The sequence below is a fragment of the Jatropha curcas genome, chromosome 11, assembly GCF_041381405.1.
Source record: "Jatropha curcas cultivar XTBG-Jc1 chromosome 11, XTBG_Jcur_1.0, whole genome shotgun sequence".
Taxonomy (NCBI): domain Eukaryota; kingdom Viridiplantae; phylum Streptophyta; class Magnoliopsida; order Malpighiales; family Euphorbiaceae; genus Jatropha; species Jatropha curcas.
In genome coordinates this window covers 8,433,070-8,454,570 of record NC_143161.1, presented here as the reverse complement: position 1 = coordinate 8,454,570, position 21,501 = coordinate 8,433,070, and the positions used below count along the sequence as shown (strand labels likewise).

General features: G+C 33.8%; 2 protein-coding genes across 3 annotated transcripts; both read right to left on the bottom strand.

Moving 5' to 3' along the window:
- Window positions 1-7,728: 7,728 nt before the first annotated feature.
- SAG101 (senescence-associated gene 101) lies at window positions 7,729-10,736 on the bottom strand. Of its 2 annotated transcripts, none has more exons than XM_012226801.3 (4): window positions 10,644-10,736; window positions 10,122-10,491; window positions 8,977-9,549; window positions 7,729-8,696 (listed from the first exon to the last, which is right to left on the bottom strand). In XM_012226801.3, exons 1-4 carry the CDS (start codon window positions 10,700-10,702, stop codon window positions 7,845-7,847), a joined length of 1,854 nt encoding a protein of 617 aa, XP_012082191.1. In that variant the 5' UTR covers window positions 10,703-10,736; the 3' UTR covers window positions 7,729-7,844. The 2 variants fall into 2 exon arrangements, with proteins under 2 accessions (XP_012082191.1, XP_012082194.1); XM_012226804.3 differs by having other exon boundaries at window positions 7,729-8,693.
- A 1,611-nt stretch (window positions 10,737-12,347) lies between these two features.
- Window positions 12,348-21,164, bottom strand: LOC105642101 (sulfatase and phosphatidylinositolglycan class N domain-containing protein; the record flags this gene model as incomplete). The annotated part of the gene is given in 14 exon segments (XM_020682559.3): window positions 12,348-12,629; window positions 13,150-13,255; window positions 14,655-14,713; window positions 14,796-14,894; window positions 15,105-15,288; window positions 15,404-15,506; window positions 16,610-16,718; window positions 16,810-16,951; window positions 17,611-17,798; window positions 17,895-18,128; window positions 19,490-19,812; window positions 20,184-20,250; window positions 20,767-20,841; window positions 20,947-21,164. Coding segments are annotated over 14 exon segments (2,072 nt in total), but the record flags the coding sequence as incomplete, so codon positions are not given.
- Between the last annotated feature and the right edge of the window lie 337 nt (window positions 21,165-21,501).

Genomic DNA, 21,501 nt, shown 5'->3' with positions numbered 1-21,501 from the left:
TAAAAATTGAAATCGAATCAATCAAAAATCAAATACCTATGTAAGATGCCTAGAGTTCACTTCAAATTGACTAATTAAATTGATCATGTTCATTGTAGATATAATTTGATTTAAGTTTTAATAAATTTTAATGAAATTTCTGACCTACGAAGGACAGTGACGATTTGTATCTATCTCACGGCATATAGAGATAGGCATAGAAACCGTTTGAATCACATGAGTAGGGATAGCTAAAAAAATCGCTTTCACAAGAGTGATTCTACCTGCGAGCGACAGATGACTCGCATTCCGGCTAGAGAGCTTAGCATGAACTTTTTCCACCAAGAAAGAAAAAGCAGTAACTTTGGATCTTCCACAAGTAATTGGAATTCCTAAATACTTCCCTAAATCATCTGTCACTTTGAAGTTACACCGACAGCTAATATCCTAACATGCTGAGCAGAAGTATTCTTGGAAAAATATAATAAATTTTTTTCCATATTAATTTTCTGACCCGACGACATAGCAAATTCTGAACAAACTTTCAAAATAATATCCATTTGAGTGGTTGAGGCTTCAATAAATAAGAAAAGGTCGTCGGCAAAAAAAAAAAAAAAAAGAGTGAGAGATGACCCCTGCCGACTAATCCGAATAGGCTTCCATTGACAATCCAAAGCAGCAGACTAAATATCATGAGATAACCTTTCCATACAGAGAACAAAAATATAAGGTGAAAGGGGATCCCCTAGTCACACACCACGAGAAGTTTAAAGTACTCAGACTGCGATCCATTCTAAGCAATGCTTAAGGTTGAAGATGAAATACACTACATAATAACGTGAATGATAACGCTGGGAAAGCCAATATCAAATAGGGTATACTCAATGAACTTCCATCCCAACCTGTCATACGCCTTCTCCAAGTCTACTTCTATAGCCATCCACCTTTTACCCGAACTTTTAGCTTTCATAGAGTGAATAATTTCTTGTGCTATAACAATGTTATCAGTTATGTGCCTCCCAGCGACAAAACTGACCTGCTCCGACCCCACCAGCTTAGTCTTAAGAGGTTTAAGGCGATTAGCAACAACTTTGGTGACCACTTTAAATGCAGTGTTGCACCAACTAATGGGACGGAATTGAGAAATATTAGTCGGCTGCTGGATTTTAGGAATCAAAATAATTAACGTCTTATTCAATTCTGCCAAGTCAAACTCCCCAAAAAAGACTGCATTCATAACTTTGAAGATATCGTGACCCACAATAGTCTAGTTTTTTTGGAAAAAGAAATCATTGAAGCCATCAAAACCCGGAACTTTAGAAGGGTCCATTTGAAACCGTGCAAGCCGCACTTCCTCCATGGTGACATTACTGGCCAAATTCTCTCGGTCCTCCACAGAGAGTGGGGAAAACCAATTCGAGAAACTCACAAGATAACAAAAGTCTCGATCCTCTGTATACAAGTTAGCGAAATGCTCTAAAGCCTAAGCCCAGATTACACTTTGATCATAAAACCCATAAACCATCAGGACCTTGTAATGTAACACTCTATTGCTTCGACGCCTTTTCATGGTGATAGCGTGAAAATACTTTGTATTCCTATCCCCATAAGAAAGCCATTTGCTTCTAGATTTTTTACACTAATATAATTCTTCCTCCGTCAAAAGCTGCTCAAGGTCCTCCCTTAAATGATTCAAGATCGCCCAAATTCTCTCTATGCCTTCTCTCTAAAGCATGCTGGATACCATCAATAGGAGCCAACAATGATCTCTTCCTATTACGGATACTTCCAACATAAGTTTTATGCCACTGGCCCAAAGACATCACAAGATCACTAAGATTCCGCACAATATCTCCCCTTATTCGCCAGTTATGAGTACCACATCAGCAAAATCCTCCTTATTTTGCAATAAATTAAGAAACTTAAAACTCTTAGAATGATAGAATGTCCCAATATCTCGACCAAGGCCAATAAGAATAGGCGAGTGATCCGACTTAACCCTAGGAAGATGAGTAACACTAGTCCCCGAAAAAGAAGAAAGTCAAGAGTTGTTACAAATCATTATGTCAAGCCGCTCATAGACCAAGCCCCTTTTCCAGGTGAACTTCGAGCCATGGTACTCCATATCTTGCAACCATGTTATGTCAAATAAATCTCTGAAATGAGTACAAAAAGCAGTATCGTTAGTTGTACCTTATTTCTCATTGAGTCGAAGGACAATGTTAAAATCACCAGCAATCGCCCACGGACAAGAACAACGAGAATGAATATTTAATAAATGCTGTCAGAGCTCCCGTTTAACGATAAGGTTGGGACTACCATATATAAGGGTGAACCAGAAAGTAAGATACCCCAACACCTGAAGCTCCAAATGGATAAACTGCTTATGGTTAAATAGAACAGAAACTTGACTTCCACAAACCCAAATGCCACTCGATAAACCTCACGCTTTATCCCTATGAGAGAAAGGGAACCCTAAATTCGAGATAACTTTATCTGCTGTAACACCACTAATCCTGGTTTCCACGACTACTAACAAAGAGATGTTGTGCATGGCAATAACTCTTTAACAACCCGACTAAACCTTTTACTGGATACCCCCTGGCAATTCCACACAAGGAATTCGAACTCCATAAAAACCAATTATTGAGAATTAGGGACCCTTTGATCCTCGGCTTCCTTATCAAACTCTTCTATGGTATCATCAATGGATGCTGCTCCCTCTTGACCTGCAATATGCAAATTCTCTGAGATCTTCTTCATAGCATCTCCTAAGGGAACAAAATCCGCTAGGGTAGGAAGGGGAGGTTTACGTTTGAAAGTAGGCCTTTTGCTCTTCATTCATGTGCCCTTCCTAGGATCTGGAGATCGTTTGTTAAAATTAAAAAGTTCAGACCGAAGTGGGAGATCTAAAGAGAGCTCTTGACTATTCCCCTTAGCCATAGCTGGTAAACTATAGGCCAAGGAATCCTTGATGGCTATAGCAGTATGATTCTCATTTAAAGAAATAGGAACATTAATCCAATTAGAATTCTAAATGGGATCATTGTCAAATGTAGGCTTCAGGACTATAGTGGCTTGCACATCAAACCATTAGGCTATCCCCCCATGTTCTTTCTCCTTTCTCTTATTTATGTCTAGTCGGGGTACCTTGATGGGCTTGGCCCTTACACGATTGGTCTAATCCAGAGACAATTGAGAGTCCATCACTCTAGAGACAGTAGGACTAGAATCCCGCCTGCTACCATGACTGATAGCACTAGGAATCCTTATATCTTCCATATCTTGCACATCTTTATCCTCGTGCGGAAGGTTAGCCAAAATCTAAAAGCGAAACCCAAGATCGTCCTTATTCTGCACTGCAATGATAGGATCCAATCGCCTTGCACTTTCCTTGTTGGAAGCTCTTCCCCAACGCTTGGCTGGAGCCACCATCCATTCCCCAAATAATTCACTATCAGCCCTATGACCTGCAACAGGAGGTACTGGTTGCATGCATGCATTACTACCATCCTCCATTGGAGCTGTAGTTAAAATCTTAGGACATTTGTCCCTTGTGTGACCAAAGCAACCACACGTGAAATAAATATTCTGCAAATATTTGTATTCTATCTTTTGAGTATGCCCATCAATTTCAAATTTGGATACTAATGGCTTTTTCAAATCAATCTCCACAGCCACTCTATCAAATTTACCTCTTTTTAACTCCTCTGTATTGTAGTATATATGCATAAGTTTCCCCACACATCCAACTATAGTTCTTAGGACCCTTTTGTTATAATAGTGTAATGGCATGTCAGGAAAACGAACCCAAAGCCACCATTGACGAAAGCGTGTCATCTGTGGTGCAGAACTACGGACTCCAAGGTTGTACAATCAAATAATGGCCATAAATCAACCACGGCCCATTTAGGAGGACATATAAAGATCCGAAGGTCTGTCAAAGTTGAGCAAGAAAAAGTTATTAGTTAGGTCAATAACTTTATATCCACTAAAAGGTTTCCACAAAGCTTGAATCATTGTGTAGAAACCCTTATAGCCTATATTTCATCCTAACAATTTGACAACGACAGCATTCCGCCAAGTCCTACAAATAAGATCTCTAGCCTCATCCGAAAGGGTAATCTGTAGAAAGGGCCCTAAGCTATCCACCCTAATATCCTCCACACTCCAACTAGTGTTCTGGCTATCGTTAGGAACATCATCATGGCTAGCTCTACCTTCCTCCTCCTGACTATTAATACTCGAAGTATCATCCCCATTCGCCATGTCCTTGTCCGCGTCACTATCACATTCTGTGACATCCTACTGAATTGAGTCGTTGCATAGAGTCGAGTCAAGTCGGGCCGAATTCAGCACACAGAATGATATTAGCATGAAAGGACATAGGGTCAACCAGATTGTAGCGTCTTGGCTCGGTTCATTTGAGTTAACGGGTGGACTGGGAAGGGATGTTACACTTTCAGTATTCTCAAAGTGCGGGTTTAAGCTTGCCCTAGATTCCACACTCACGCTAGGTTCCATTAACAGACAATCCTTAAAGGATAATTTAGGTGGTGGACCTTGATCCCCACTGCTAACAACAATATCCTCACCATTATTCTCTTTGAACTTTACTTTTTGGTTGAATTGGTGACGGATTTTTCTCAAGGGCGCCCTCGAGCGAGAATGACGTCATAGAGTCAAATGATATAAATTATCTCAAACCTTTAATTAATTTGGTTCATTTTTAATAATAAAAAAAAAAAAACCAAATTATCTTTTGTTAGGTCAGGTTCCTTTTCCATACCATAAAGTAGCCGAATGCTCTGTGGTTTTTGTTGAACCACCATTAAAAATATACTTATTCTTTTTTTGATTATTATTTTAGAAATTTAGTTTTTCCGGTTCGGTTTAACTCAATGCAAATGCTCACTCTTAACTCACACATGGAGCACAAAATTGACTTGACTTGTTCAATCATACCCTTGATTTGGAGCTCATAAAAAGTGTCCTTTCAAAATTCATTGCCCTTGTCCTGTTTATATAAACTATTACTGAAACAAAAAGATATTGTCTTCTACTTCTACTGCTTGTACCGTAGCAGCAGCAGAAGGTGAAAAAGGAAAATCCCTATAGGAAAAAAACGAAGGCATTGGGAAAATCAAAGAAAAAAAAAGATGATCAATGAGGTGGACATTTGCATGTGCAAGAGTGGTCCCACCTTTTGAAAAAAAGCATGTGGTTAGTTTATACTTTATAGCCAAAATTTAACTTAAACAGCTCATTTTGGTTACAGCTTATTCACAGCTACAATTTTGCCAAACTATGGTCCACATTTGCCTGTTTCTTAGTTGTGATTTGTGAGCTCATATCATAATTTTCGTAGCTTCTTCTGTGGATGATTGATGTCTATCCTTTCTAGTTCTCTGTCTCTTTGACAAAAATATTCTTTTTTTTTTATCTTAAAATATAAGTAATTTTAAATATTTTAATTAATAATATTTTTTTTTTCAATTTTATCTTTATTTATATTAGATATAATATTAATTTTGAAATAAAAAGTAATTTGATCTAATTACTATTGATTTTATTGTAATTTAAAGAATAATTGCTTTATCGATTTTTATGTAAAAACATTAAACGATTTAAATTTTGAAACAGGATACTGACTAACATATTTTATGCAATATTTTATTCTTTTGCAAATCTTCAATAGTTTGGTGTCCATATTTTTACTTAATTCAAATTATTTGTGGATTCCCTGTCTTTAAATCTAGCTCAATACATTCTACACTTGTTATGAAAAGTTTTATCATACTTTTAAATTTTATTTTGACATGTTAAATATTTTAGCTTATTGAATTATATTTATTATACACTTTAATTTTATAAAATTATATTGATTAACATGCTTAATATAGTTAAAAATATAAAAATTATTATTTCAAGAGATATATAAATCAAAGATCAAATTAATATTTTGCATATAAAAGTAAAAAATTTTAAAATTATTGTTACTAGTGGAAAGTGGTGTAAAAATTATTATAAAAGGTGACAATGTGAATTTCAGAAGGTCGATTTTAAAATTTAAAGTGTCTCAATATTTTTTTATCAAAATTCGAGAGTTAAACAATGTATTCCACGTTTATAGTAACTTTCAAAATACTAAAATTTGGTGTTAAACCCATAAAATGATTTTTATGGGCTTTGACTAATTAATTGAAAATTGGGCTTGTTATTATTTTTATGGGCTTTGATTAATTAATTAATTGGAAATTGAGCTTTTTCTTAGACTTGTAAATATGTAGAGTCCATGTTTTAGTTAGTTAATGAAAATATTTTCGGAAGAAAAATTAAGAGAGAAAAGTGAAGGAGATGATAGTTGTAGTGCAGGTAGAATAGGAAGTGTGTTGCACAGAGGATCTCAACAATGGAATAGAGAGTGATTATTAATATATATATATATATATATATATATAAAGAAGCAAAACGACAACCAACCAATCAAATCCAGCCAAATTCCAACTCAATATTGTATTGATTCATTTTAATAGGATTAAAAGGACAAAATACATCTTACGTTACATGGAAAAAGTTCCATACAGCAAAATTACAAAAAATGAAAAAATATATTATTTATTATATATATATATATATTTAATATGGACAATTTTTTTTTTTTTTTTTTTTTGTTTGAGGAATTGAATATGGACAAATTTAAAATAACCTAATTGAGAGATAAATTGAACTATTGCCATGTCATTGAGCACTTGTTTCAGTTTCACAGAGTAGTAGGTGAACAGCTAAACTCTCCCATTTCTTTCAACGGGTTTCTTCCAATATACCAAAGTAAAATATGGATACTGATGGTAATATTACTGAGTATTGACAGACTGATACTTGACCATTTAAAAAATAATTAATGCTCAGTGGAAGTACTCATTTATTATGCTAATTAGGTAATGGTTTGATTGATTTTTTTATTTACTTTAGGAGTGAGAGGTAGTAGTTTTATTATGTTCAGTCAAGTAATGGTTGTCCGTTATATATATTGTATAGCCCGCAGTATTATTTCTGCAGATAAAAGGCTCTAACAAATTTTTTTTAAAAAAAGTACTCATTTATTCCGTAAACTCTCTCAAATTCTGTTAATTCTTGTTTGCAAATTTCATTATATCAAATACCATTAGTTTCCAAAATCTTGAAGAATCCTAAGCAACTGAATCTTAGGCTTTTATCATGAATTCACCTTTGAGTTTCTTGATAATGCATCTGCAGAACTTGACCCTGTAACAGTACAAACATTTTCTGCTCTACTCTTTTTACAGAAGCTGTTTGATCACTAACAGTAAAGTGAAAGGACACAAAAACTACTTGATCTTCCTAGCAAGAATCTTTAAAAACACAAGTACAAACCACGTCACAACATGATAAAAAGCCTGTAATATCCAATCATAGACGAATCCTTGATTTCACCTTTCTTGAACAAGATAACTCATTGGAACCATTTCTTCAACAAGAGGAAGGATTATTAAAATTTTTAACTTCACATAGCAACTTGTTACCGACTCTGTGGAGATGGGAAATGAATTATGTTTAGCAGCTGCACAAGCGAAGCGATCAATGCTTCACTATTGCTAGAAGCCTAGAACAATTAAGCTTCACTATTTCAAACTCTCCTAAAACTTCATCTCTTTGAATGATGGTTGCCAAAAAATTAAATGGTAAAGGTATAAAATTTAAAAAACAGATTGAATAGATAAAGAGGAAAGGAAAGAGAGATCATCACATAGACATTTCATATCACTCAATTCTGAGATTAAACACCCATATTTATTTTGATCAACCAAGTACAATCTAGGACTCTAGGTTCAGCGTGAGAGCTAAAAGCATCCTTTCTCATATTGGACATATCTGCAATTCTTCATAAAGTCAATGAGTAAAGCATTAGAGGCAATTTCCTGAAACCCACTCCACCATTTCATAAAAGTGCTTTTTTGCAAGAAAATCTCTGGAGATACTGCATAGTTCTTGATTTGTTCCATTAGATAAGCCTCAAAGTTAATTAGGTACTCTCTTGATGACTGTTTGTCTATTACACTGGATGTTGCATCTTTCAACAATTCACTTGAAATAAGAGCTTCCTCCACCTTTGCCCAGAAGCAAGAATCCTCTGTCAATATACCAGCCACATTTTGTTTCTTTTTGTTCGTTGGAGCACTTGCAGGTTTCTCTGCACCCTCTTTTGCCCACTTCTCCAATAGAATGTAATGTTTAGACCTTCCTTGACTCTCGTAGTTTCTTTTGCCAGCTCTATAGTACTCTGCTATATCAAGAGGTTCAACCATTCTTCTATAATTTGTTCCGGCAAAAAGCCAGGTCAGAAGTAAGAATGATCCTTCTTTGTGAGGCTTTTTCTCGGCTTCTTCCACCATGTCTTCCCAATATGCTGTAAGAAATTTCTTATACATAGTAACCTTTTTGTCATGACACTGAAGAAGGTCTCTATAACTATCATAGTAACCTATTAAGTCAGCCTTGAAACTCTTCTTGTTTTTTTTTGGGATAGTGTTGCAACTCTTCTTGTACCATTCTAGGTAGGCCATTTTTATCTTTATATCATTTAGTTTTCTGCTCCGATTCAAGCCTTTCCTTTTAGTTAAAACACAAATTCTTTCCCTATGTTTCAATTTTTTAATCAAGTCAGCAATGTCCATGTCGTGCTGCTGTTGCTGCTAAGAAGATGAGAAAAAAAAGTTGGATTGAATTCTAGCTTTCTGAAAATCCAAAAGCATATAGCAGAAATAGGCGGGAAAACAGACATCAGATTGTTACTTGAGCAGAAATTCTCAAGCCCTTTGGCATTAGCAGAAAGTCATAAATATCATTTCTATATGCGCTCCTTTAACAGTAAGTAAGAAACTTCTGGTAAGTTAATAGTGTGTTAAAGTCATTCTTCGGTTCTATTCACAAAATATGTAAAAAGCATAGCTTATTAGGGCAAGATTCAGTTACCTGGATCCTTTTATCTCCAATTGCTTCTAGCTGTAGAAATATGCCTGCATCCATGCCCGATATACCAAGCAATGAACTTCCTCTCAAGATAAATCTTTCTTTTAGATTCTCCACTAATGCTCCATATTCAGCAGAAACTTGACTTCTTCTACTTTCCAAACCCATTACTTCTAATAAATGAGAAACTACTTCAGGGTCATCAACACAAGTACATCCTGATTCAGAACATAAGAGAAATGGACCAAAAGGCCTATAAAGAACAGTTTGTGGAGTTGAGGCTAAAGGTTGAGGAGAGATTGATGGGACAAATAGGCTTGGAACTGGGTCTTGATTGGCAGCCACATTAAAGAAGCAAGAATTCCATGTAGGTCGCTCTAAAATGGCTCCTTGAAGGCCTAAGTTGCCAATCAAAGGTGAACCAAATGTGACGCATAGAGGACGCCTGGTGGAAGATCGATCGATACTTTCTAGCAGCCATAAGTTAAACAAAGAAGCTATTGATCCACCCAAAGAGTTTCCAGTAATAATCAATGGAGTGTCTGTTAATAATTGACCAGTGGTTGAATCGACTAACTAACAAATCATAAACACAAGAAAAGAACAACTAAATGAGAACAAGTCATTGACCAATCTTTCAACTAAGACAACATATATAGTCTCTTTGGAATTGGAGTTGAATTTGATCTTTTAGAAAAACTCAATTTTTAATGTTGCTGGAGAAGTAGTTTGGAAGTGTTTTGTTTTTAGCTATCTTGAAGCTTCTATGATTAAAATGAGTGAAATTTACCCCAAAAAACAAATTTTAAGGACTGAATTAACATTTCTAATATGGTGTTTTTCTTGATAGCAATTCATTCAAAAAAACCCATGTACCAAAAATCTCTAATTAACCGGTTTTGTATTCAGTCATTTGATGTTTCTAGAGAAAGAGCAACTAACATATCATTCACTCGAGAAAAGAAAATAAAATGAGAACAAGTCAGTAATCAATCTTCCAACTAATTTACATAATACACGCACACACACAATCAAAAATCTCTAATCAGCCTCCTCTTAAACTTCAAATAATATTTAAAACATTGATATTTATTAAGAATGAGCTTGACCAATTAAACAAACTTAGCGAGTATAAAAACAGAAGGTACCTGATCTTTCAGTTGAGAGAGATCACTTAAATATTGGTAAAAGAGGGTAATTGCTGCTCTATGAATTGAGAATGATGGGTTTCCTTTAGAACATAAAAATTCAAACAGAGTAAAGTTATTTTCCTTAAGAGTTTCAGATGAAACCAAATCTCCCCCTAGCTGGTGAAGATGATGAATCGTACAAGAAGGTGAAGTTATCAAAGCAACAATGGTATAATTTGCTCGTTTATAAACTCTGCATCTCAGAGATAAAGACTGCTGATCTTGATACTGGTTCAGTTCAGCTTGAAGAGCAGAGATTGCAGCCCACGAAAAACAGAGTAAATTAGAACCAACCACTAAATTTCCCAGTTCTAATCCACCGGTAAATCTGCAAACAACAACACAAGAAAAAAAAGAAAAAGAACTTAAACTTTAAGAAGTAATAAAGTGATGAATTCTTGTCTTTCTGTAATTGTTGGTTAAAAGAAGCAAAGAATAATTATTGCTTAAAACAAGTAAAGATGAGAACGTTGTACATACGACGAAAGTTGGTTCATTTCTTTGGTTGAGGTCTGCTTGACAACGAGATTGAAATGCATTTCCAAACTCAGCAGTAATTTATAGGAGACTAAGTCAACGTGCAGGTCAATATATATATATATATATATATATATATATATATATATATATATATATAGACTGTAACGTGGGAATTTCCGTTCATACACTTCAATTTATAAAATTATAAATATCGAATTAAACAATTTAATTTGAAAAATTAAATCAATTAAATAATTAAAAATGTGAAATTTATTGTGTCTATAGTTATGCTAACTACGTATCAAATCAATATTTTATATATAAAAATAAAAAATTCTAAAAATTATTAATATTATTATTAGTATGAAAATATGTGTAATATTATCAAAATTTACCTGTTTAAATATACAATAGATTATCAATAAAATTTAGGGTGACATAAGATTTAAAATTACAAATTTAGATATGAATTTATGCATTTGGGAATAGATTTTTTGCTTGTGAAAGTTATAAATTCATGTATGAGTAACCAACAATGAATTTTTCCTCATTTATGTGTGACATGTTTGAATTAACATATTAAGCCTATTCATAATATTTTAGTAATTAAAGGAGTTACTTTAAAAAGGACTAAAGAGTAAGAATGCAAAAGTAACTTTGGCGAAATTTAATTTCCAAATAATATTGTGAATGCTCATAATCAGAGAGAGAAAATATTAAGAAATTAGATTAAAATTTATTATAAAGTTGGGTTTTGTGTTTGAATTTTTTTTCTTTTTTTTTCTTTAAAGGAAAGTTGTATGGGTAAATTGGTACAAGAAGAAGCTGCTTCCTCGTGAGTGCATGGTAGAAGAACAGAAGACCTAGACCTTGACCACCGTGGATATTTCTGGGATGTTTCTGAACAATGTTGATTGTTCAGTGATTAGTAATTAATTGTCATTTAGTTATTTTCTCTTATTGTTGACTGTTCATTGACTAGTAATTAATTGTCGTTTAGTTCTTTTCTCAACAATGTTGCCAGACTTGCATTGCTTTCCACATTTTTTGATCAAGCAAGTCATGATTATAAGTTAATAACGTTTTGGTTTATCTAGAACTAATTAATTCGGCGAAATTAGTTATTTTTATAGTTATTAGCTATTTTAATAACTAATAGTTCCGACATTCATTTCTTCTAACTCTAAAAACTAAATTAAGTCCTCTTCAAAAATAAATAGTATTTTAACATGATAGTTGCCCAACAGATGCTTAATGCAAGAATTAACTGCAGCTCAATATTCCAATAAATACAAAAAATAAGTAACTACTACCTCTATTTCATAATACTTATTATATTTGGAATTTCAAATTTTTTAAGTAAACTATAAAATTTGTTTAAATTACAAATTATCGATTAAATTCACTATATTACTCTTAATTTAATACTAATTCTCTATGAAAACCATTAAGATAAAATAATAATTATTGGTCATATACAAAGAGAAAAAAAAAAAAAATTATTACTCCTTGAAACTATAAATTTGACAAGTATTTTAGAATAAACTACTTTCTCAAATATGACAAGTATTATGAACCAATTTCCACATTTCGTAACCCTGGAAAAAAATTTTACATATATATATATATATATATATATAGAGAGAGAGAGAGAGAGAGAGAGAGAGAGAGAGAGAGAGAGAGAGACAATAATGACACAGGAAGTAGGGGTTAAAAAGAATCGATTGTTATGCAGCTTGCAGCTCTTAATCTTTACTGTAAGAATGGAAAAGGTCACCTATCGTCAATTGTGATGTCCAAAATTTATAATTTCAAGGTGACTTACACTGCTTTCCTAGAGGATGAGCTGTCTGACCTAATTTGGATGTCTTTTGTGTATACATTTGTGAGGGCAAAAAGTAATAGCACAAATACAACTTGAGCACTCATAATTCCAAAATGGCTGATGCTGTTACCGATTTCCATCCAGCTTCCCGTGTTTCGAACCTGTCATCAGGAATACAAAGTCAGTAAGTTTTCAAGAATGAAAAAATGGTAATGGTGTTTTCATATTCTCTAAATCAATAAGAATGATTTTAGTTGACTCTCTTCTCAAAGTCTTGACAGCAAAGAAAGTTTAAGTGAAGTGTTTATCGGCAAAAGTTTGGAGCGCAATGCTTGGCGATCGACATATAGCCTAAAATAATAAAAATCTGGAGTTTCACTTTCTGAGTATGCAAATAACATGCAGCTTGAAATCAAGCTCAGGTATGCATATATAGTTGAACAGTCGAAAAGCAAAATCATGTAGTCAGAGATTAAATTGTTGAGGAACTAAGTCCTTGTTAACATGAATATGTCCCCATCCCAACAAGCGAGACACCCATCCATAAGTATATGCATACATAACATATAGTTCATGTACTTTAAACAAGTTGCTGCCAAGTAACTTGACAAGTATGATGCAAATCAACCAGACTAGAAATAATTAGATCAAAAAGACTGCCAGAGTGAGCAGAAATCATACCAGGAAGAAGAAGTGAATAGTCATCACGTCTGAAAATAATATAACCAGAAAATAACATCCCAACCGTGGAACTCGAAGAAGTTTGGTTATTGCACTGAAAACACATCTGCATTGTGCACCAATTGACATTTGTCATCTCAACCAAAAACAGTAGTGTGTATATACGTACGATGCACACATAAGCAAACAACTCCATATTAGAAACTTATCCAAATGCAAAGTTAGGCTGCACAAACAAATTAAAAAGACTGTTTCCCACCTGAAAATGCCACACCTTACCTTAGTGGTTAGGTACATTTGAAAGGAAATCAACCAAATTTTCAGATTTCAAAAACTCCAAAGAGCAAAACATTCTATTAGCAAGTAGCTCATCAGCCGCAGGTGGTTAATTGGATGCTCAGAGTGACAGAGATATTACGGGAATGAAGACAAAATAATAATAAAGGCAATCAATATGCTTCAGTCAACAAAACCATAGAGCATATTTTACTGAATAAGAAAAATTGTAATTATTTCACTTGGAAATGGGCATAAATTTTGAGTTGCAACATCTATTCATAGAAAGATTTTCACATGCAAAATCTTGTTGCCTAGAATCAAAATTGATTGGCTAAATATAACTGAGAGGGCATTTGAGAAAACTTTGTTCTTCCTTTCTAAAATGCCATCCATATTTTGCTTTTCAAGTTTTAAAGCATAATTCCATTACACTCTGTCTCCTTCCATTACTTTCCTATGATTCAATCAACCATATAACAATTTTCCATTTTTTCAGTCTCCTGCCAAACAATACCTACAACTTTATCTTTAGATTCCTCATAGAGAAAACTTAATTTCTTGAATAGCTTAAGCAATTGTAACGAGAGAGGGACAAAAGGAAAAGTTTCCACATACAGTAAAAGCATAGTTTTCTCAGGGAAAAGAAACGAGTGAACTATGGGATTGCATAATAGGTTGCAAGATATATAGCTCAGATGAGCTACTATAAAATGAAGCCTTTAATGTCAAAATGGGCCTTCAACATTAGATAAACCACTTCTAATCAAATATTGTCTTACAACTGACAGTTTATGCTTGTCAATAATATTTCTGTTGCTCCAAACTCCTTGAGCGTCTAAATCTTTCTCTTTGTAAACCTTCATTCTTTCATGAGTTTTGGACGTTTTGTGTCTTATGTCTTTTAAATGAATGGAAGATTAAATCATTTATCAGAAGAAAAGAAAAGGAAAGGAGTAGAAGACCAACTTGAAAGGTTGATTTTAACTGATAAAAACTAAAAGAAAATGTGGACCAATATCATAGCTGTGTAGCTATTTCTATAAAACCTGCTAATTAGTACTATACCCATTGGAGGTCAAACCAAACTAAATAATTACCAAGATTATGCCATTGAATCCTTGCTATTTTAACACAAGATATTACAAATTAGAAATTGATTTTCCAAAGAGGCCCCTTTTGTTTCCAAAATTATCCAGTGAACAGGTGTAGCATAAAAAATTACTTACATGACAAGCATGAATGGTATGAATAACTTGAAAATAAGAAGGGCTGCCATCAGAAAAGGCTGCAATTCAAATCAGATAATATCAGTTATCAGATCTCAAAACTAAAACCATTTGAATCTCTCAAGTGTCATCTTCACTTACACTGAAGACAGTGATGAACCGATAGACAGATGATATCTCAAAGCTTGCAATACTTGCAAAATTTCCCGTCCCAAAGAAAGCAACATTAAACAAAACCATCTGAAAAAACGAGTCATCAAATCCATATTTCGTCAGTGAACAGAATATCAAGAAGACGACGAGGATGTATCAAAGTAAATATTTGCTTTCTTGTGCCGATGGAAGATTCTAACACAACAAGAAAGTCAGTGCATTCATGCAGTTATTTGTTTAACCAAATAATGTGAAGAAATAGAAAGAGAAAAATAAGAAGCAAGTATTAAGACTTACAAAAATTAATGGAATTCTCACATCAGAAAGTTCCAAGCATCTATCATTTTCCAATGTAGCATGTTCATCCATGTTTCTAATGTATGATGATTTTTTCACCTTCGTTAAGTGAAGAAGTGTGTTCTCAAATAGTATCCATGCCATAAGTACAAGAGCAAGTGCACCATAGAAGACAGCTTCATATCTGCATGTATTTCACAAGGCAGAAAAAAAGGGGAGGCAAAAGGCATAAGCATATCTTACCATTGTGCACACCCATGAAAGTGTAAAACAAGCATTAGCTTTGAAATCATAAATACCCAATAGATAAAAGCAGGAATGTTGGTGCAAAACCAAGAAAAATAGAAGTGAGTCGTGACAATAGGCCATTTTCTGAGAAAAGCGGGAGAACCATTGAGAAACCTATAACAATACAATTATAAGTGAGTGTTAATCAACAAATGAAATGCCATTCAAATTAAATTCGTGAAGTATGATATCATAGCATTTATAAAAGCTAAAAGAAAGGAAAATGGATAAGTAAAACTAAAGAACTCTTCAAAAAAACATGCTTGGTCTGGCAGGAGGCTGTTGTGGGATCAACACCCAAAACCTAGCATGTCAAAGGAAAGAAGTGCAACTCTTTCATCAAACCCACAAACAAGTTAGGAGGTGCAGCCATTTGGTCTATTCTTGCTGCCAGCTAATGCAGACCATAAGCTAAATGAATGCTAGAAATATTCTAAAATATGCAAATTTTGTAAGTTAATAAACCCTCTTCCATTAAGGTTTTTCTGAGTTTAAAATTTCAATACCACCATCCCCTCTTTCTTCCTTGATTTTACTTGCCATTTAAATTTTTATGCTTTCTGTATTCATAAAGAGTGTCTTAACAAACCCGTCTTCCCACCAAGCCAGAAAGCTTCTATCTACAAGCTCAAATTGACACATAAAGACCGCACATAGGATCTGATTGATAGTGAAAAATAAAAGTTAGCCAGTGCACCACCATATGTCTTTATAAGGAAGTGAAAAATAAACAATAAAAATAAAAAATTCTTAGATAATGATATCATTACATACATTTGTTATTAAGATTCAGCTGTAGGAAGGAATGATAGTATTTGTTAAAATGATACAAGACAAAAGTTTCACACAACATTTTTGGGTTTGTACTGAGGTTTTAAATGACGGAATCAGAAAATACTTAATGGAAAAAGATTGAATTGGACTGTCAGCTGCCACTATCATGAATAATTTTTTCAAATTTAGCAAAACTCAAATAGATATTAAATGAATTATTCGATAATTTATGGTCAAAGAAATAATTTATTACAAAAATTTATTTAAAAAGTATATGTGATTTCCAATAACCTGCATAATGGGAAATATCATATTGGTAGGCTGAAAATCCGATACATAACAGCCATTATGTAATGTATAAGCTGATATTTAACCCAGACTGCACAAACAAAAGCCACTTATAGCATTTATAAGGGCGAAAGATGGAAGTGTTAAAGCATTACCAGCCAGAGACCAATTTATTAACTGGTGTAATGCATGCAGCTCTTGCTTCTCTGTTCTGTGAGATGTTGATAATGACACCATGATTGATGATAATCCAACCAACAGAGCCTAGTTTTGATGCAAAAGAATGAATTTACTTCTAGATTTGTTGAGAAACTATAAAATCTTCTAATTAACAGAAGTTAAAGACAAGCCATACCTGTGCATGAAAAAGCATGGGGAGCCTGGGTTTCTTTGTTTCATGACAACACAGACTTGACCAATACTTATTCCCTTCAGAATGCTGATCTAGCCATCTAGCAGCTGCTCCAATTGTGACAATAATAGCTCCACTTGCAATTCTAGAAACACAATTTTGAACAGTCATCTAAAAAGTTCAATCGCCATGAAAGAAATAGCAACTAATGGACAAAAGTAGTCAAACCAACATTGTTGTTGGATTACTTAAGAGCTTCAAAGTTCCAGAATTAGATTTCAGGAAGACCACAACTGACAAAACATGATGTATGGATTACCTATTTTGGCAGCTAATTCAGATTGTGCTCCGCAAAAAAATTTCTTTAGCTGAAAAGTAACCTTATTATTCGGCAAAAGTAGTTTTACTAAAGATTTTCTCTTTTAGTGATAGCTTAACGTTATCAAGATACCTTATCATAGCAGAGTTTCGGGGACCACAGGATCAATGCCAGTATAGGATCTCAAAACTTTTTTGCCAATAAAGCTATCGTCTATAAGAACCCAACTACTGCTCGAATTTATAACCTTTCAGCCCTGGACAACTCTAGTATCAGTGGACCAAAGACCATTGGCAAATGTGTGGTGGACTTGTAGTTTAAGATTCACATATTATCAATGTAGTGATCGAGATAGGAGGAAGGGATCAGATAGTAAGCATTTTACATCATCCTAACAACAACTCCCACTTCCACAGTATTTTAATCAAATTATGCCTCTATATTATATTGACCTAGTAAATCAAAAGAGTGCAAAAGTGACTTACACTAGTTCATTGTTGTCTGGAATTTCCGCTGGCATCAAAGTAAAAACAGATAGACACCAACAAGCAATGCAAACAAAAATTGGTATTGGAGATCTCCATGGAATTGATTTGAAAAGATAAAGAGAAGCTATGGTTCCTGAAATTAAGAAGCACCAAGTGTAGAGCTTCCTCTCTGTGAAGCTATTCACCTGCACAAAATAGAAAGAGCATCACTAATAATGATAAATCAACAAATGAGCTCACTTAAAATCACAATAAAACAGTAGCATGTTTAATTTCTATACCAGGAATTCAAGGATTAAAATTGATACAGCACAGGTGGCTAAAAGTTTAATTGCATGATCAAAATTTCTCCCACTTAAATTTTTCCACAATGCCTTTACAAACCGATATTCACCGAGTATCTGGGTCCAAAGAAACATTGTCATTGCAACATATGCATGGTACAGAGGAGGAGAGTGCTCCATATATAATATAATAGAAACTACTCCCATTAATAGGCATCCAAACACATACACCTGCGAAAGAGGCAAAGACAACAAGCTATATCAGATACACAATGCAAGTTTCAAAAAACAGAACAACCACATAGCAAAGATCAACATGACTTAATTTGTAAAAAACCAATCATCACTTAATGTGCCCCCCTTACCTTTTGGCAAAGTTACAAAGTACTACATCTACAATTTAAAAAAAAAAGACTTGCCTCCTTACTTTTTGCCAAATTGAAGAAGTAGCACTATAATTTTAAAAATTAAACTCCCACTTAACTAATTTGACCGGTTAGTTTTATTGTGTGAAAAATTTAAAAATGAAAAACAAAATAAAAAAAATGTAAATTAGGGATTGGATTGCTTCAATAATTAATTTATCATTTTTATTACAAAATAAATACTTAATTTGTTCCATTCAACAAATTTTATCTTAAGAATTGCAAAATTTTGTAGATAATTATGAAAAATTAAGAAATTTTTTTTTTTTCAAAGCCCAAATATTAATATATTTCACACACACACAAACACACGCATCAATGACTTTATTTTCCATGTTCATAAAATTAATATTAATATATGCATGTTGTTTGTGTTTGCAAGTGTGCAGATGCTTTGCATGAGAACTATTTTTGCCCCCCTCCTTGATAAAGATTTCTGGCTTTCTCCCTGTTTATCACTAGAAGATTTTAAGGTGCAGACCATACTGCTACGTGACAACTAAGATGAAGATCATACTGTTATATGACAATAATATTTATTGGAATGAGAACTTAATAAGCAAAAAGAATATATAAAATTTAGAATATCTACAGTTAGGAAAATGGTTATAAAGATAAAGGAAAAGAAAGTATCATGAGTGGCACATAATTTGCAATTGAAAGTTATTTAACTACTGATGGCATTTCCTCATTCCTCTGAAGTTTTGTACATTATTTTGTACTTGTCTCTTGCTAGATGTTAGTCACAAAAGAATAACTTTCACATTGCTTCTCAGCTGAGTGCTTGCCCATCAAAAATAATATTTTTCAGCTAGCACAATCTACAGGGAACAGAAGTTAAAGTGACTAGGAGCATGAGTCTTGGAAAGTTCAAGAGTCATCAAATTCTGGATGTGGAAAGAAAATGTAACCTATATAAACTTCATTTGATTGGGCAACTTTGTAGTATCAATTAAAAGACAGCATTAACTGCAAAATCCACTGCATCACGTTCTAAATTAAATGAAACTGAACATAAAAGCAAGCTATGGAACCAGAAATGCTTATCTTTAACATGATAAATTTGCACATGATTCTCTTTTCTTTTTTATTTCCCTTCATCCTTTAACCTTTTCATAATGATATAAATACACCTTATATAAAAGGTTAAGCTTACTTAGAAATTACTTTTCCAGTTTTATTTTTCCACGGGGCAGCTTGCTCCTTAAGTATGTTCTCTGCCAGTGAAGTATAAGATTGCAGCACATGGAGAATGAGATAGACCATCCAACCAAGGTACCCAAGAGTAACAACTGTCATCAGCATCAGCCAATCATATGTTTGAAAGTAATGAAGGCCTTGCAGTGCCAAGCTTCTGAGCTTTTGGGTCAGGATCATTGCAGTTTGATAGTCTCTTGCAGATATCAGATCCTCAATGCGTTCCAACATATAGGAATATTCAGCCAGTGGTTTAAAAGGCTTGAAATATAACGAGTTTGAGTGTTTTATTTCTAAGTTTGTCAAGAAAACCAATGAAAGCAGAAAGCTTAGTCACATCCTTCACGAGCATCGAAGATGACACATTTTGAAGATATTATGGGCAACACAAACTCTAATAAGATTATACAGTGGATAAATGAATAACAGGTTTTGGCGAACAAAAGGAAGTAGATACAGTATATTGATTAAAGCTAACAATTTCAGTTAAAGAAAAATAAAGTACTCAAAGTAACACCATCATAAGCAAATAGATCGTACAAACTTGGTATATCCAAACAAGCAACAAATTTAGATTTTCAAAAAGGAATTGAACACATAATGCTGTTGCAAGAAAAAGTGTGTGATATAAATGACATGTAAAATTGATAAAAGAAAAGGATACGTGATTTGCGAAGAAACTGGTTGAGGATTTGCTTTGTATTGGCTAGCACGGCTTCAACTTCTTCTGCCTGGATAAAGGATAGGAAATTCAGTTTCTCTTTCAGTAAGACTTGTTTATTAATTTAATAATTTTCCAAAAATGATCCTGCATGCCATGGCATACACAAAGGGGGACTTCATATATAAATGTTATTTCCATCATGGTCAGGATTATTCTTGGCTAGGTATTAATGGTATCAATAGCGTTCTGAAATGGTATTAATATGTACATTGATTCATAGGAAGGCCTTCCTATCTTGTATTCCATAAAGGAATTATTAGTATATTTGTAACTCTTACATAGTAAAATTAAGTTAATAATCATCCAAATATTTATTTTCTATATAATCATGTTTGTGCAATGATAGGATGAACTTTTTCTCCCCCAACTAAGAGAGATATATATCCCTCCAGAAAACCTCCAGCTGCCACTGAGTTAACAGGACATATGTTTATCAGTATGCTTTCCCTGCACAATACTATAGCTGCAAGTACAGATGATAATCTTCATTGCTATTTATCACAAAGAAGTCAGCTATACCAACCTCAACCATATCAAGATATCCAAGAGGTAAATTTCCAACTGAGTTAACAGGACATGGTAAACCAAGAAGCGTAGACTGCAAAAGGGGGGAAAAGAACGATCAACTACCACCAACTATTTAGGAGACTTCAAAGCATAAAATTAGGCTCAAAACACACAATTTAATAGGGGTAAATATGACCATTAGTGGTGCAATATCAGCTTGATTTACATCCACCCTTTCAATGCCATTCAGGCCCCAATCTAAAGGTGTTGGCATATCATGGGCATGCTCATCAACAAAACGAAAGCTATGGTCAGTGTGGTTTTCGCTCGAAGTTGGCTTGGGATATTTGACACCTGCTCCCCAAACAACAAGAGGAGTATCAGTATTTGAAGGATGCCCGTCTCCATGACTACCTAAGAGTAGAAACATATGTCAGGCTCTATAAATCAGAGGAACTTAGAGAACAGCATTATCAAAGGTCATACATGGATTTAAGCAAAGCATGTAAACTAGTCTACTTTAAGGAATTGAAAACAGATGCATTCTTATCATGCTCAATATTCAAGCCTGTAGAACAAATACTTTGTGGTTAAGTTGTCAATTGGGTGAATTTCAGATTAGGCCAACCAGTCATATTGATTCTCAAATTAGATTTAATTATCATTCTCATTTCCCGAATACTGTCCTCATTACCCAAAAAAAAAAAATTTGATGGATGATGATACACATGGAATTCTCAGGTAGAAATAC